General features: G+C 51.2%; 4 protein-coding genes across 6 annotated transcripts; 2 read left to right on the forward strand and 2 right to left on the reverse strand.

The window, feature by feature from the left end:
• Nucleotides 1-152: 152 nt before the first annotated feature.
• Nucleotides 153-4,104, forward strand: dio1 (iodothyronine deiodinase 1). Its single transcript, XM_007908971.2, has 4 exons — nucleotides 153-1,390; nucleotides 1,827-1,970; nucleotides 2,345-2,544; nucleotides 3,014-4,104. Exons 1-4 carry the CDS (start codon nucleotides 1,057-1,059, stop codon nucleotides 3,077-3,079), a joined length of 744 nt encoding a protein of 247 aa, XP_007907162.2. The 5' UTR covers nucleotides 153-1,056; the 3' UTR covers nucleotides 3,080-4,104.
• Nucleotides 4,105-5,273: 1,169 nt separating this feature from the next.
• On the reverse strand, nucleotides 5,274-8,132 carry hspb11 (heat shock protein family B (small) member 11). Its single transcript, XM_042335646.1, has 5 exons — nucleotides 8,022-8,132; nucleotides 7,357-7,463; nucleotides 6,049-6,117; nucleotides 5,750-5,793; nucleotides 5,274-5,480 (listed from the first exon to the last, which is right to left on the reverse strand). The coding sequence occupies exons 1-5, from the start codon at nucleotides 8,108-8,110 to the stop codon at nucleotides 5,373-5,375; spliced, it is 417 nt and encodes a 138-aa protein (XP_042191580.1). The 5' UTR covers nucleotides 8,111-8,132; the 3' UTR covers nucleotides 5,274-5,372.
• Nucleotides 8,133-8,197: 65 nt separating this feature from the next.
• Nucleotides 8,198-12,329, forward strand: lrrc42 (leucine rich repeat containing 42). Of its 2 annotated transcripts, none has more exons than XM_042335866.1 (8): nucleotides 8,198-8,274; nucleotides 9,053-9,548; nucleotides 9,963-10,094; nucleotides 10,356-10,474; nucleotides 10,799-10,887; nucleotides 11,107-11,220; nucleotides 11,631-11,706; nucleotides 11,962-12,329. In XM_042335866.1, the coding sequence occupies exons 2-8, from the start codon at nucleotides 9,076-9,078 to the stop codon at nucleotides 12,084-12,086; spliced, it is 1,128 nt and encodes a 375-aa protein (XP_042191800.1). In that variant the 5' UTR covers nucleotides 8,198-8,274; nucleotides 9,053-9,075; the 3' UTR covers nucleotides 12,087-12,329. The 2 variants fall into 2 exon arrangements, with proteins under 2 accessions (XP_042191800.1, XP_042191801.1); XM_042335867.1 differs by having other exon boundaries at nucleotides 8,229-8,274; nucleotides 9,057-9,548.
• Nucleotides 12,330-13,039: 710 nt separating this feature from the next.
• Nucleotides 13,040-15,391, reverse strand: LOC103188834 (low-density lipoprotein receptor class A domain-containing protein 1). Of its 2 annotated transcripts, XM_007908968.2 has the most exons (6): nucleotides 15,207-15,391; nucleotides 15,061-15,121; nucleotides 14,516-14,647; nucleotides 13,910-14,047; nucleotides 13,626-13,754; nucleotides 13,040-13,384 (listed from the first exon to the last, which is right to left on the reverse strand). In XM_007908968.2, the coding sequence occupies exons 1-6, from the start codon at nucleotides 15,306-15,308 to the stop codon at nucleotides 13,239-13,241; spliced, it is 708 nt and encodes a 235-aa protein (XP_007907159.2). In that variant the 5' UTR covers nucleotides 15,309-15,391; the 3' UTR covers nucleotides 13,040-13,238. The 2 variants fall into 2 exon arrangements, with proteins under 2 accessions (XP_007907159.2, XP_042191802.1); XM_042335868.1 differs by lacking the exon at nucleotides 15,061-15,121.
• Nucleotides 15,392-16,256: the final 865 nt, after the last annotated feature.

Here is a 16,256-nt window from a genome sequence, read left to right on the forward strand (position 1 = left end):
ACCTGACTGGGTACCGGCCCCGCCCCCCGCCCCCCGAGCCCCGCCCCCTGAACCCCGCGCCCCTCCCCCTGAACCCCGCGCCCCGCCCCCGAGCCCCGCCCCCGAGCCCCGCCCCCCCTAGCCCCGCCCCCGAGCCCCGCCGCCGCTGTGTTTCTGATCACTGCTGAAGTCGCTCCCGTTTGAGTGATTTGCTCCCACTGCGCGGAACCGGTCTCATGTGGTCTAAAGGCTTCACTGTACAGTGCGGCACTGACTGTATTTTGTGGGCGAAATGTGGCAGTCAATTGCGCCCCACAAACAGTGATGGCCCGAAGTGACCGAACTTATCATTGATTGGAAGGATTATTAACCACAGAAAACAACAACAAATGACATTTCTGTAACGCCTTTCGGGCGATCGGTCAATCGACTAACGACCGGGTTCCGACTCGCTGCCCGGTGACCGGGCGCGTGGAGTCAGGGAACGTGGTTAACGTTTGGCCCGGCCCGGGCATCGAACCCAGGTCCTCTCTCGCTTGGGACGTCCTCCTGACGTGAAAGGCGCTCTATAAATGGAATCTTGTTGTTGTTGTTGTTGTTGTGAGGCGAGTGCTCTAACCACTCGACGACAGGACTCCCACTGTTCCGCGTGTGTGCTTCAGGGGTCAAACGCTTTGAGACGCCCTCCCGCCCTGAAAGGGGTTGTATACCTGTATCTTACCTGTGTGTGTGTGTGTGTGTGTGTGTGTTTATCAGTGTGTATGTATGTATCGTAGTGTGAGTGCGTTTATCAGTGTGTGTGTATCATAGTATGTGTGTGTTTATCACAGTATTTGTTTATCAGTGTGTGTTTATGAATGTGTTTTTATCATAGTGTGTGTGTATCATAGTTTGTGTTTTATCACTGTGTGTGTGTGTGTGTGTGTACCAGTGCGTGCGTGCGAGTCTCTGACTGTTCAGTTGCAGGCTTCATCCGGTTAAACTTTGAGCTGTGGAAATGATGTTAATGTGTTTAGTTAGTGATAAGCACTAAGAGATAAACAGTTGCTGGTGGCTGAAGGCAGACAGAGGGGAGAGATGTGGCGACGAGTGGTAGTTTACATGCAGACGGTGCTGCTGTTGGTGTGTATTTGTGTGAGGGTGGCTGTGGGCCGGGTAATGCTCACCCTGTTCCCGGCTACCACGAGGAGGCTGGAGCTGAGAAACGGCCTGAAGACCACCATGACCCTGAACCCGCGGTTCCGCTTTGAGGACTGGGGCCCCAGTATGTTCAGTCTGAGCTCCCTGCGGGCAGTAACCACCAGCATCATCGCCAACAGCGGGGATCGAGCCTTCCCCGGCCAGCCAGCCCCCGACACTACCCTCATTGACCTGGACAACACAGCTCACACTATCCGCAGCTTCATCAGGGGTGAGTGCGGGGCAGCCCTCGGGCCTCAGGGTGATGATGGTGGTCAGCCCGCCAGTCTGTCTGTTTTCTGTGTGTCTGTCTATCTCTCTCTCTCTCTTGCGCCCACACAGCCTCTGTCTGTGTGTCTGTGTCTGTCTGTCTCTCTCTCACACACACACAGCCTCTACCTGTCTGTCTCCCATACACATACACAACCTGGAGGCGGTGGGTCCCAGGAGCAAGGCCCCATCTGTGCTCAACTTTGCTGGAGCTTCAGCCTGGACTGGAGACCTGAGAATACTCAACAAGTTTCGCCCACGATATCTAGAGTCGGTTCACTTTATAGTATATTCTGTAAAGCTCTTTGAGACGTCTCGAAGACGTGATAAGGCGTTATATTAAATGCAAGGATTATTATTATTAAGGGGCTGACGAGGTTACCGCTGTTGGTTTGCAGGGAGCCGGCCGCTGGTACTGAGTTTTGGCAGCTGTACCTGACCCCCGTTCCTCTTCAAGCTGGGCGACTTCAAGAAGCTGGCCGAGGACTTTGCCCAGGTCGCTGACTTCCTCATCATCTACATTGAGGAGGCGCATGCCACAGGTCAGCTATTACCTTCACCATGTTAACGGGGTGGCATTGGGCACGTAGCCAAGATCATCAGGCTCCAGGCCGGCTGGTGTCAGGAAGTACATTAGCCAGGAATCCTCCCCCACCCACCAGTCACTGTCCAGAGACCATTTACTGGCCATTGGGGTGGAGACAGGATCAGACAGAATATGATGGCCCAGTCACACAGCCTGAGACATGGCTGCTGGGTTCACACATATGGTAAGCGGGCAGTCACTCGAGCCTGGGGGGAATGTCCCGAATGGGGTGGTGGGGGGGTGGGATGCTGATCAGTAAACTGGCAGGGGTTTAAATTAGCAAAGGCTCAGTGCTGGAATCCTGTCTCTCACCCCGTGACTTTCCTGCAGATGGCTGGGCTTTCAAGAACAACGTGGAGATCAGACACCACCAGAGCCTGAGTGACCGCCTGAGCGCAGCCCGGCAGCTGCTGAGTGAGGGGCTGCCCTGCCCCTTGCTGGTGGACAACATGGACAATCAGGCCAGCGCTCTGTATGCAGCTCAGCCCGAGAGACTGTACATCATCCATAACGGTACCATCATCTACAAGGTACTGCCTGCACCCCCCCCCACCCCCAAATACCCTGCTATTCACCCCGCATCTGTGCACAACCCATATATCCCACACACCCTGCTATACTCCCTGCATCCGTGCACGCCCCATATATCCTGTATACCTCCCCGCATGCGCACGCTGTACTCCCCCCGCACACCCGTGCGCCCCATATCCCCCCCACCTCCCTGCACTCTGAATGCCCTCTGCGCCCACAAGTTAGCCAGTTGTCTGAGTGAGACCGGGTGACCTGCTGTTATACATGGTTAACATTACAACAACAAGATTACATTTGTATAGCACCTTTCACGTCGGGAGGACGTCCCAAGGCGCTGGACAGTGTACAGCGTTTCAGATCTAGCTTGGAGGATTGCCATTGCCAGCCACACTATGTAACTGTGTATATATCCCGCTATACGCGGAACACAATGTGCTGTGATCCCTGATGTGTGGTCATGTTTTGCAGAGTGGATTGGGTCCCTGGGGGTACAAGCCAGAGGAAGTACGTGGGGTTCTACACACACTAGAGTAAATCACTGAACTGTTGCCAGCGAGAGACAGAGACACAGACCAGCCTCGTTAACAGCAGCAAACCTGAAAACCTTTACCAAAGGAACTCTCTCCCTTATTCAGAATGATTTTCTCAGCCTTAAACGCTGTGGCTGGGAGCTGATGTGTTGAATACGGAGAAACAGCTCTTTTGTTCTTGGTTAGTTTCTGGATCAGGAGTGATCGAACACTCAACATCCTTTATCTGATTTCTTACTTCACATTATGTATTCTCTGCCATTGTATCTGCTGTTCTGTTTATGGTGACCCTTTCCTGGGAAATGCTGTGTAACGTGTGGAGGGATGGCCTGGGAATCACACATGCATTATCTTAGTCACTCCCTGGGGTGTCAGTGTCTGTGTAAGATTATGTTTGTGATGCATTTTTTTTTAAAAAAGGCTTTTAATTAATTTCTGTATACTTTTAGAATGTAACCTGCCCATAATCCTTTAATAAAGTGGATTTGATGTGGTGTGGCAGGGTGTGTGGATTTGATTTAATGACTAGTTTAGCAGGGCTTAAAAATAGCTTTGCTGGACCAGTCGAGGTTAGCTTCTGATTATATTTCATATTTTCCTGGGAAGATGTTCACTCCTCTGAGATAATTAGCAATCAGATCCTTAAGCGCAGAACAATGGACCTCAGAAAGAAAAGGCTACAACCTCAGAAACCTGCCTAACCCAAGGCTGAAAAACACACAGGCTGGAGAAGGCTGCCAACACAACATTACTCAGCTCTCTTTCTCCCTATCAGTTTTTTTCCCATAGGAAAAGAGCCCTCACAAGGTTGCTAGAAGCTTGTAAAAGGGTGGGGGCTTCATTCACTGTGACAAAGGGAGGCAGGGTTAGAAACTCATAAAAGAAAGATGTAACTATGGAATAGGTGAAGTCAAACTAGAGGGTCAGCACTTCTTCCCAGTGGGACCGGAAAATATCGATTTTAGTGTATCTATTGCTTTAGTTTGAGTTTGTGTGATTTACTTAATAAACTTTGGATTATTACACAACCATATTTGTCATCTCCAACTGAATCTCTTACATCTGTTCTTGCACTGGATGGGGTGTAATAAACATTTTTATATATATATACAATATACATTTATACAGTGCTTCTTTCCTCTGCATGCCTATGGAGTCCTGTAGCTCAGTGGTTAGAGCACTCGCTTTGCAAGTGAGAGACCTGAGTTCAATTCCAGGCAGAGGGCGAAACCTTGGGCAAGTTTCCTTACTCCACACAGAGCCTAATAATAATCCCTCCAAAACCCCAAACAATAATAAATTGGTCATTTTCAATCTACGACTGTTTGTGGGACATTGCTGTGCGCAATTGGCTGCCGCGTTCGCCCACAAATATACAGTCAATTCACTTTACAGTGTGTTCTGTGAAGCGCTTTGGGACGTCCTTCTGACGTGAAAAGCGCTATATCAAATGCAAGGATTATTATTATTATTATTTACCTAGCAGTAAGTAGAAACCCGGTTGTTAAGTCGATTCACGGATCGCTTTCTGGGGTAATAATCCATCCCCCCAATAAATAATAACAACTTGGGTCACTCAATCCACAACTGTGTGTGGGACACTGCTGTGTGCAATTGGCTGTCGTGTTTTGCCCACAAAATACACGGTCGATCCACTTTACAGTATATCCTGTGAAGTGCTTTGAAACATCTCGAAGACGAGGGTTTGGGGTTGAGCGTATGGGTCCGCACTGCAACGATTATATCAAATATCAAATGCAATGATTATTACAATCACAAAGGGCAACTCCTGCTTCACGTCAACCACATGTACTGCACTCCAGGAGCATGCCACGTTGGTGTTCCCGTGTGGTTAACGTGACACACCACCAGCAACAGCTATATGTGGCTCTGGTGTGAACGTTTAGACCCCAGGGCAGCTAACTTGGTTATGACGGTTCCATGTGAAACCTACAGAGGATGTGATATAGTCAGGAAAGGATTAAGCATTGGCTTTGATCGGCTGATAATGTAAACCATGCATTCCATTTGCTATGTATACAAAGACTGCATCACCCACCCAATCCCTGAATGGTATAGTTTATTTTAAAGTGGCTGTTTGAAGCCCTTTGTGCCTTCAAAACACTATAGTGGCTGTTTGCAATGGAGGTATTTGCACACTGCTAAATTTCTTGCTCTTATGAATGAAGAACATCATGTGTTAGCGAAAGCTGATTTATTCACACACTGAACAATATTTGTACACATTGCTGTAAACTATTTACACTCACAGCCTCGCCCAGCCCATGTGGTATGGTTTAATCATTGGCTGCCTCGCCCTCCACAGACACCTTGTGCACAGATACAAAGTGGTCGAATCCCGAGTGGATGACGAAGCGCAGGTGCCTGGCGCTGGCCTCCCTCTGCTGTGGAACCAAACGCCAAAGTTTAAAAACTGACCTGCAGCAAAACCCACAGACACAGTGCAGACCCCCATGCTCAACCCCAACCCCCAGCATCAGGATTTGTGGGTTTGAGTCCCGCACCAGGACTAGACCTCCCAGCCTGTCCCACGCCCCAGGGCAGGCCAGCACTGGGCCTTGTCCTGATGTTTGGTTCAGTGGCTTTGCCCTGAGGGCAGCGACAAACCATTCAAGCCCATCACAGCTTAACGTAGTAACAATAAATCACTTACTTCAAACTCCTGGACTTGAAGTTGATCTTCACTCCGCAAAAGCTCTGCAAAGGGAGGAGAGCAGAACCTGGTCACCCAATCCACAACTGTTTGTGGGACACTGCTATGTGCAATTGGCTGCCACGTTTTGTCCACAAAATACAGTCATTTTACAGTATATTCTGTGAAGTGCTTTGAGACTTCTCAGCAATAATATTATGTGATAAGGCACTATATCAAATGCAAGGATTATTGTTATAATGTGAGCCAGGACAAAGCGAGTCTCCCCACAGTAACCCTCACCTTCTCAACACACTCACCCTTCTCACACAGCAGCTCAAAGTCAACGGGGTCCTTGGCCAGGCTTGTCTCTATGCTGAGTCCGCACACTGTAAAAGAGGAGGCATGAAGGCTCTGGTGTCAGTGCAGGCCATAGCAACTTACACCAATATCACATCGTACCCGCGAGCATGAAAGCTGATCTGCCAAAAATTCTAATGACATCTCCCTAGAATATTGTCTTTGAGTCAGGACTATCCTGTAATAATCCTCACTCTCTGATATATCTGAAGGAAATTTCTTGGGTGAGGGAGTAACACAGAAAAACAGTGTGGGTTCCAATTGTCCTGATCACACAATGCATTTCCTGCCTGGTTTTCACCTTCCTTCAACAACAACTTGCATCTATATAGCGCCCCTCGCGCAGGGTATCGTTCCAGAATGCTTGACAGTGCTGGAGCCCCCAATGTGTGAGGCCAGACAGACAGCGTATCTAACCGCTGGACCAATGGATACTGATCCCACCCCATGTTACGTACCTTCCAGCAGGAGTTTTCTGACCTGAGAGCACGAGTTGGATCCTGACTGATATTATCTGTCCCTATTCCCAGGCACCAAGGCCAATCAATATAGCACTGACTCCTCCTCCCGACTGAGATGAACTCAGGACAAAGAGGGAATGAAATCTACCACTTTCTTATGCTACTTGGCTCAACTGGTCACTGAATAATCTCTTCTCTCTTGCGCCTTGTTTAATTACCTTAGAACACGTTTAATAGAGTTTTCGAGTTAGATGTTTCAAAGCGCTTCACAGGATTCTGTAAACTGTAGTGACTGTGTGTTTTGAAGGCACAAATGGATTCAAATGGCCCCAGTGTCTGATTTGCAATGGAGGGATTTGCACTCTGCTAAATCTCTCAGCTCGATTGCCAAGCCAACATTATTCAGCACTTTGAGACATCCACGACACATGAAAGATGCTGAATGAATATAAATCATATTGTAACTGTAAGTATAACTCCAAGCATAACTATAATTACTCAGATGGTACCCACTGAGTGAGATCAACAAGAAGTAAATTACATTTGTATAGGGCCTTTCACGTTCGGGAGGACATCCCAAGGTGCTGGATAATTAGTGTTTCTGACCCGAGCCGGGGTTTGAGATCGGGGAGTTTGGAGGGGAAGGAGGGTGATCGGAGGCATGGCCGAAGAGGAGGGTCTTGAGATAGCTCTTGAAGGAGGCAAGGGAGGGGGCAAGGCGGGGGGATCTGTGGGATGGAGTTCCAGAGGGTGGGGGCAGAGTGTCTGAAGACCCAGTGTTAAACACAGGAAAGGCCCAGCAATTACCGTTGAAACAGTGGATTTTCACGTTGTTAATCTGTACGAGATCGGGAAAACTGATGACAAACTCCTGGGGGAACATTCCTGTCGTCATCCAGAAGGTTTCGGTGTTTCTGCAAACAGGAAACGTGGAACATGAGAAACTCCAGAGTCTCTCCTCTCCGTCCTCCACATAATCCCAGCATTTGATGCAGCGGCTAAAAAAATAAACCCAACATTCCAAAGCGAATTTGCACACTCAATCCACGACTGTTTGTGGGACACCGCTGTGCGCAATTGCTTGTTGCGTTTCGCCCCCAAAATACACAGTCAAATTCACTTTAAAGCGCTTTGCGACGCCTCAAAGACATGATCAGGCGCGATATCAAATGCAAGGATTATTATTATTATCATTATAAGCACTTCCCAGGATGCACTGTAAAGTGTGGTGACTGTGTGTTTTGTGGACGAACCCGTCAGGCGATTTGGGGCCTCAGCCCCGACTGTGAACTCGCAGCTCTCCCCCCCCTCCCCCCCCCCCGGCCCGGGGGAGTGGTGGGGGTATGAGGCCGAGTTCGAGGCTGAGGCCCGGGAGGAGGGAATGATAAGCTGTGTCGCTGCTCCTGTGGTCGGCGTTCGGGGTTCGGCGATCCCGGGGCTGCGAGGAGGTGAGGCCGGGGCTCGGGGCCTACCCGTCCAGGATGCCCTCGGGCGGAAATCGCTCGTCCCCGGAGGCCGCGAGCAGCAGCTGAGCCCCAGCGCCGACATCCCGCCGCCCCATGGCCGCCCGTCCGCCCGCCCGTCGCCCGGGCAACCAGCGGGGCGCCGGAACCGGAAACGGCGCGTCACCCTGGCAACCGACGCCGGAAACTGGGCCTGAGCTCCGCCTTGAAGCCTCCACGGCCTCTTCTGGCGCCGCCGCGGGGCCCGTGAGGTACTGACGCGGTGAGTGTGTGCGGCAGCGGCGAGTTTAACGACGGCCCTCTCACACGTTGGCGAAAGAGCCCGAGGCGCTTCCCAGCATTCCCCTGCACGGTGTAGTGACTGTACGTTTTGCGGGCGAAACGCGGCAGCCAATTGCGCTCGGCAGCGTCCCCGCAAACAGCCGTGGATTGAGTGACCCCCCCCCCCCATTAGTATTTTTGGAGGGATTATTATTAATAACGCTCAGCCTTCCAATTCGTGAGGGCGCCTTTCGCCCTGCGAGGGCGTTCCAAAGCATTTCCCAGGATTTTCTGTTAAAAGTGTAGTGACTGTGTTTTGTAGTCGCAAAGCGAGCGAGGGATTGTATGTGGGGATTGTCGGCCAGGACCCGGGAAAGAGAGAGAGAGAGAGAGAGAGAAACTGGCTTCTCTTTTCCCCGCTGTTGGTGCCGCTCGCAGGAGCTTTACCGTCCGCCTGAACAGGGCACGGACTCCCCGGGGAGTGAAGTTTAACGGCTCATCTGAAGGACGGCGTCTCTGGCACTTCCGTGACTCAAATAATAATAATAATAATAATCCTTGCATTTGATATAGCGCTTTTCCCGTCGGGAGGACGTCCCAAAGCGCTTCGCAGAACACACTGTAAAGTGAATCGACTGTATATTTGTGGGTGAACGCGGCAGCCAATTGCGCACAGCAATGTCCCACAAATTTGAATGTTTATTCAAAGCGCTTGAATAAACATCTGATCCCTGACGCTCTGCACATATCTCAGCTCACTTCATTTTCCTTTCCTGCAGGTAGATTCGGAGGCTGTTTTCCTATGGCTGCCGCAGGCCATGTGGACCCTGCCCTCGAGTTGGGACCTGTGTACGTGAGGGAATCGGGCCGGTTGTACTTGGCTAACGGTGCCGGGGACCGGAGACCGAGCTCAGGGCGGCCCCGGTCAATGCGGCTGGTTCCCCGGGGAAGTGGCTCAGTGAGGCTGTGCCTCGAGGACGGAGAGAAGCCAGAGGGTTCTTGCCGGACGGACCACTTGGTGTTTACCTACACAGAGGCTGGGAGCCTTCGCTATTCCCCTCGGCCACTCTTTCAGCTGCTGCTGCGGTTCATTGCCGCTCACGTGCAACATGTGGAGTCCCTGGTGGGGTTCCCGGAGCAGATCGCAGAGAGGCTCTTCATTCAGTTAGAGGCCTCAAAGACCTTCTTGGCTCCTGGGGTCAGTGTCCAAGCTCTGAGGATATTCAGCGAGGCCTACGGCAGCCTGGTGCTGCGCTCTTTGTGCCTGAGAGACAGGTGAGGGCTCTGCTCCCTGCAGCTCCCCCAGGCTGGGGTCATCTCCTGCAAGATACAGCCCTGTATCATACTAATCACATACCTACCTACCTCTGTGGCCTGTTAACTCCATACTGACTTGTCCACACTCTCCACTCAACAGGCTCTGGCCCCGCTCTTTGGAACTCCATCCCACAGTCCGTTCACCTCTCTCCCTCCCTTGCCTCCTTCAAGACCCTGCTCTTCGACTGCACTTTCGGCCACTCTCCCCGATCCCGACCCCAAGATTAGGTGCAAATCCGTAACTGTCCAGCGTTTTGGGACATCTTCCCGACAAGAAAGCCACTGGGTAAAATGTAATTTGTTGTTGTGTGAGTGACTGAGCCTCTGTATGTGTGTATGGATGACTGGGCCTGCGTCTGTTGATCTCCACAGGCCTCAGGTTGTGTGCGGAAGGCTGGAGGAGTTGAAGGTTCTCCGGGGTCTGACCCACCTGGACGTGTCGGGGTGTGGGCTGGGGGACGGACATGAGCTGCTCAAGCTCCTGACCAGCGAAGCGCTGTCCAGGTGAAACTCCTAATCAGCTTCACCCAAACAACTTGTTCACTTCTGCACCTCTCCCTGTCCATTCCTCCCCACTTTCCCTGCCCAATCTCCCCCCTCCCTCCCTGTCCATTTCCCCCACCTCCCTTCCTGTGCATTCCCCTCTCTCTCTCCCAATCCATTCTGATTCCCGTCTGTGTCCTGGGATCTCCTGGGTGTTGGGTTCGGAGATGAAGTGGTTACAGGTGTGATCTCACACAGTGCCTCCTCTTCCCCCCCACACAGCCTGACCTGCCTTCACCTGCGAGGTAACGGGCTGTCTGACCGGGGGCTGCGGGCGATGACGGCACCAGCCAGAGTGCTGCGGAGAGGCCTAAGGCAGCTGGCAGTGCTGGGCCTGGCCGGTGGGTTTGATCTCGGCAGCGCCTGTAGTGACACTAATACTGCATATTGTCACACCAAACACCGCCTGTCGTCACACCAGACGCCACCTGTAGCCACACCGACACTGCCTGTAGCCACACCGACTAGTCACATCTACACCACCTGTAGTCACACCAACTGTAGCCACACCGACTGTAGTCACACTGATATCGCCTGTAGTTGCACCGCCTGTAGTCACACCGACACCGTCTGTGGTCACACCACCTGTGGTCGCACCGAGCACTGGCCAGCGTTGTGTCCTTATCTTTCACTCTGGTTTCCTATATGTTGTTTGCTGCCACCAGGAAACCCCGATATCAGTGAACGAGGGGTCTGCTTCCTGCGCTGCCTCCCCAGCCTCCGCGCCCTGGACATGTCGGGTTGCGGTGTGACGGTGAGGACGGACTCGGGGGAACAGGTCACAGTGCTGCACACTAACAGGGTCCAATGTCAAGCTGGGGCAAGGAGAGGGGCAAGAGGGGCTGATGGAGCAAGAGAGCTGTTCGGGGGTGGAAGTAGGGGCGGGGTGCTGCTGTCACATTGATGGTGTAATCTCTGCCCTGTTGAGGGGTACTGAGCTGGTATGTTGACGTGTTTTGCTGCTCTGCTCCAGGATGTGAGGTCGCTGACCAGGACGGTTTGGAAGAAGCTATGGCTGCAACCGGTGGTGGAGGCTCTGGGGGAGTTTGAGCACGAGCTGTGTAGCACGCAGGGCTGGGCAGAGCAGGTAACCCTACAGGGAATCTCTCCTCCACTAGACTCTCCTATGCGCTGTGAGCCCAGCAGGAATTCACCTGCCCCAATCCCACCCTCCCCAACCCCCACACACAAACCTGGGGGAAAACGTGTCACTGAACAGTGATCAGCCATGGGAACTCTGGCTAATGACAGAGGTCACACTGACCGCTTTGTGGCTGAGATCAGTTATTCAGAACACAGCCTGTCAGACTGACTCATTGCTGCATTTACACTCTCAGCTACTGAGAAGGCAGCCGATCCTTAATATTCTCCATATCATATGCAATGGAAACTCTCTCTCGCTCACACTTGCTCTCACTCTCTCGTTCTCAGTCATTCTTTCTCTCTCTCACTCACTCTCCATCACACTCGCGCTCTCACATTTTCTCACTGTTACAGGTGGTGCTGCAGTGGGAACATAACGCCTCCATGTCTCAGCCTCACACTGAGCCCAGCGCAGCAGCTCGCAGGTTCTGTAAGTAGCTGTGTGAGAGTGCTTTACTGCGTGTCTGTGTGAGGGCTTTATTGTGTTTCCTGCGTGATCGATTGTGAGATCTCGACATCTACGACCTCCAGCCACAGTCACACAGGCTGCCCACGGAACTGATCTGCTCTCGGCTCCCTCGCTGCGGCCCCACATTAACCGTCACTTCACACACAGCTCTCAGTAGCTGCTGCTCTGGGTCCGACATTATGGGCATGACCTGACCTGTGGTACTGTTGTCCACAGACGGAGCTCGGGCAGTGACCGAGGCTGAGAGGCCGGAGACGGGCCAGGTGCCGGCTAGACTGCAGTTTCAGCGGCCGACACGGGGCAGCAAGCACACGGGACTGAGCACAGCACGGCTGGGTTAACGCCAGGGGTCCAGTCGGTACCGGGGACTGTGCGCGCCCCTCCTCCCAAACGCAGAGTAACGGAGCTCAGTGAGCTCTCCCCCCAGGACAGGGAGCTGCTCAATAGTTACTGAGTGAATGTGACACCCTTCCTCTCCCACAGATACTACTACGGGACATGACTACACACTCCTACCCCACAATGGGGGAGGAGATAGTTTGTGTAAAGGTCCACACTCTGGTTAATATGGAACCCAGTTGTTAGTCGATTGGCAGATCGCTTTTCCGGAGGTAATAAACCCTCCAAAAAAAATGAATAATAATAATTTGGTCACTCGCTCCAGGACTGTTTGGGGGACACTGTGGGCGCAATTGGCTGCTGGTTTTCGCCCACAAATGTAAAGTCAATTCACTTTACAGTATATTCTGTGAAGCACTTTAAGACATTTTGAAGTTGTGATAAGGTGCTGTATCAAATGTAAGGATTATTCTTCTTAATATCTTCAAACCATCTTCACCCTTCGAGTGGGATGAAGTCGGGCCGGCCTGAGGCCTGGCAGTAGTTTGAGGGATTTTATTCCTCTTTCCTGAAGGAATGTTGTGGCTAGCTTCTGTCTGTATCGACTTACAGATTTTACAGTTTTTATTTCTGAATAAATTGATTGACAATGAACAAAAAAAAAAGCTGTGGACGGTTCTTGGGCTAAGAGTAAGGGCATCCCCGATCCTAGCACAGTTTCCAATATTTTTCTGATGTAATTGTGACACTCACCAAATACACACTCAGCAACACACACACACTCAGCAACGTATGCGCATTCCTAAACCGCCCAACTTCACCATGAACTGACACCGTGGGATCCGGTTTAACCTTGAACACAGACGGGTTCCAAGCAGCATTTCCAAACCTTCAGTGTTTGAAGTCGACTAATTTTATCCAGGGGATTGTCGGCCATGAGACGGAGAGAGAGAGAGAGAGAGAAACTCCCTTCTCTTTTCCAATTGCACCGCAGGATCTTTAATGTTCGATGTGGGATTGAGCACAGAGGTTCCAAGCTTCAAACTCCACACAATACACAGTCTGTGAAGCCATTTTACTGTAAGGTTTCAGGTCTGTGATGTGTCACGATGTCTCTTGACTGTCTTCCTGCAGTGGACAGTTCCTGGCGTGGCCTATGCCTGGCAGATGTACTCATCTGACCAGTCGGTACAGTGTTGTATGCCATCCTGGCACAGCGCCCTGGGCACACAGCCACAGAATTGATAGAACACAGACTGACAGCTCCACTGCTGGGGCCCACAGCCACCACACTCTGACACTGAGAATATTAAACAAATACTAATCAAAATGAACCATTGTTCTGCGCAATCGGTGGCCATGTTTCGCCAATAAAATACAGGTTATTACACTTTACAGTATATTCTGTGAAGTGCTTTGAGAAGTCCCGAAGACGTGATAAGGTGCCATGTACTATCAAATGTAAGGATTATTATTACAATTCAACCGTGAATATTTATCTTTTTTAATCCGGTTATGGACCAGAGCAATTTGATACTCACAGGGGAAACTTTCGTCCGAGCAGTCTCCGCAGTTGTTGAAGCCGTCGCACACTTTGTCGGCGTAAATCCAGGAGACGGCATCTCCGCACAAGAACAGCAGGTGGACTGGGAGCGAGTGCGGCAAGTTACCTGGGGGCACAGAGCGTGGGGTGGCGGGGGGATGGAGGGGGAAGAGAGCGGTGGGGGGAGGAGAGGGAGGGCCAGAAAGAGAGGGGTCAGGAGTCACGTGGGAAAGACAATGAGACACTAAAGTAAGATTGTTAATCTTTGGAAGGTTTTCCTACCGCACAGTGCAGGGTCCTCATCCTCTCCGGTTACACAGCCTCTCGCTCGGTCACACACCTGGGACGGCTGCAGGCAAGTCACTCTGTCATCACACAGGAAGCCGGACGTGTTGCTGACAGTTGCACAGAATCTTTGTGCTGGAAAAATACATGGCAAGTGTGTGGTTTTCCCCCAACAAAATGTAGTTTTAATAATAAATAAATAATACTTGCATTTGATATAGCGTCTTATCACATCATCGAGATGTCTCAAAGCGCTTCACAGGATATAATGTAAAGTGTAGTGACTATGTTTTCGTTGGCGAAAACTCTCTCGGTCCTACACAAACAGCCCTTTTGTTCTTCATCACCAAATGATCTGGAGTCTGCCTGTAGCAGGCGTTGACCTGGAGTCTGCTTGTTATTTTTATGAGGTCAGGATAGCAAGGGATATGGGGCAAAGATGGGTAATTGGCATCAAGATACAGATCAGCCATGATCTTATAGAATGGCGGAACAGGCTGAAGGAGCTGAATGGTCTACACCTGTTCCTATGATCTGGAGTCTGCCTGTCATGGGCTGACCTACAGTCAGTCTATCGGGCTGAGCTGCCTGTAGCGGGCTGACCTGCGGTGGGCAGTGGGATGCCGAAGAGAATTCCACAAACAACAGCAGCCCCGAGTAATCCCAGCAACAACAGCACCAGCCCAGTGATACTCCAACACAGCCGCGAACAGCCTCCACCCCAGCCCCGACCTCCTGTGGGAAACACACATACACGTTAAATCCACACATGCACACGGGCGCGGATACACACACGAGCGCAGATCCACATACTCGCGCCCCCACGGATCCACATGCACACAGCCAATGTGAGTGACAGGAAACGAAAGACAAAATACTACAGATGCTGGAAATCTGAAATAAAAACAGAAGTCACTGGGAACATTCAGCAGGTCAGACAGCATCTATGGAGAGAGGAAAGTGGGTTAATGTTTCAGGTCGTTGACCACAGGTGGGTGTGTCAAGTCGATGACCTGAAACACTAATCCACATTCCTCTCTCCATGGATGCTGCCTAACCTGCTAAGTATTCCCAGCCGCTTCTGTTTTTATTAGCAAAGCAGCCCAGGTCCCCAGCGTTAGGGTGTGCGCATCATTCAGCCCCTGTACCTTTCTCCCGGAAAGCCATGGACCCCGATGACCCCAAAGACATGCCATCAAAGCTCCTTTGCTGGTTAAAGAGAGGACAAGGAGTTCAGTAAAGCCCGTTTAGATCCGAAATTCTGGCTGATACTAACATCAGGCCCTGTACTGACCGCAGTGCTGAGCTCCGGGACGGTCTGGTTCCATTTCATCTTCCTCCTGCAGGCTGCGATCCTGAGATTCTGTCTCCTGGTTACCAACGACAAACAAACCATCCCACCTTTCTCCCTAACCTGGGTTCAACGTTTTATTAGTAACTAAGAGACTGAGGTTACAGACTATATATAGCCCCACAGCTCCCACCCCACCCACGCACCACACAGCAACGCCCCCCCCCCCCCCTTACACACAGACAAACATACACACAGACACACATAGGCTAAGCTATTGAAATGGTTTATTATAAACTCCCAAGAGGATTAACTTTTCACTGCAAATCAGATGCCCAGAACTGCAGGCTTCTCCTTACTGCGATTTACAACTAATGTTTATGTCTCTCCCCCCTCCCTTTCCTCATGGCGTCAAAACCACAGCTCCATTCCCTGCCTTGCACCTCAGCACCTGAGGCCTCGGGGACTGGAAGGAATCAGAAGCTGTTTTACACAACAAACCGTCAATTCAGTGTTTCAGAGTGCGTGTGTGTGTGTGTGTGCATGTAGGCAAAGTTCCACTGTCACTTTGTGTTGTCCAGCAAGTGTCTTGCACACAGAAGACACAGGCCTGTGAACCAGCGATATATCTACAGCATTGACATGGTGTGAGCAGAATCTCCCTTCTCTTTCCAATCTGTGCTATTGTGTTATTTCTAGAATTACTTTGTTGGACCAACTTTTCTCCCTCTCTCCCTCACTCACCCATCGGGTTTTCCCAAAGCAACATCGGTGCTGCTTTACTGTACTCTCCCACTGTACCGAGGGAGAGCAGGCGCTTGGTGCTAAACCAAAGCCAGCAGTGGCCACCTTCACTTACTGTGGGCAGCTTGGCAGGGCTGACACCAGCCCGACAGTGAGCATCGATGAGATTAAATAGGCTGAAGGGACTTCATCTGAAAAAAACTATCTTGTGATCAATCTTCGCTCAGCCCCGGAGTGCTGGCTTTGCTATATAACTGAAAGTTGTTGTTGAGAGCAAATTAATTTTGCTGTGTGCTTGTAGTGACAGAG

This window comes from Callorhinchus milii, unplaced genomic scaffold (genome assembly GCF_018977255.1).
Source record: "Callorhinchus milii isolate IMCB2004 unplaced genomic scaffold, IMCB_Cmil_1.0 Scaffold5, whole genome shotgun sequence".
NCBI classification, from domain to species: Eukaryota; Metazoa; Chordata; class Chondrichthyes; order Chimaeriformes; family Callorhinchidae; genus Callorhinchus; species Callorhinchus milii.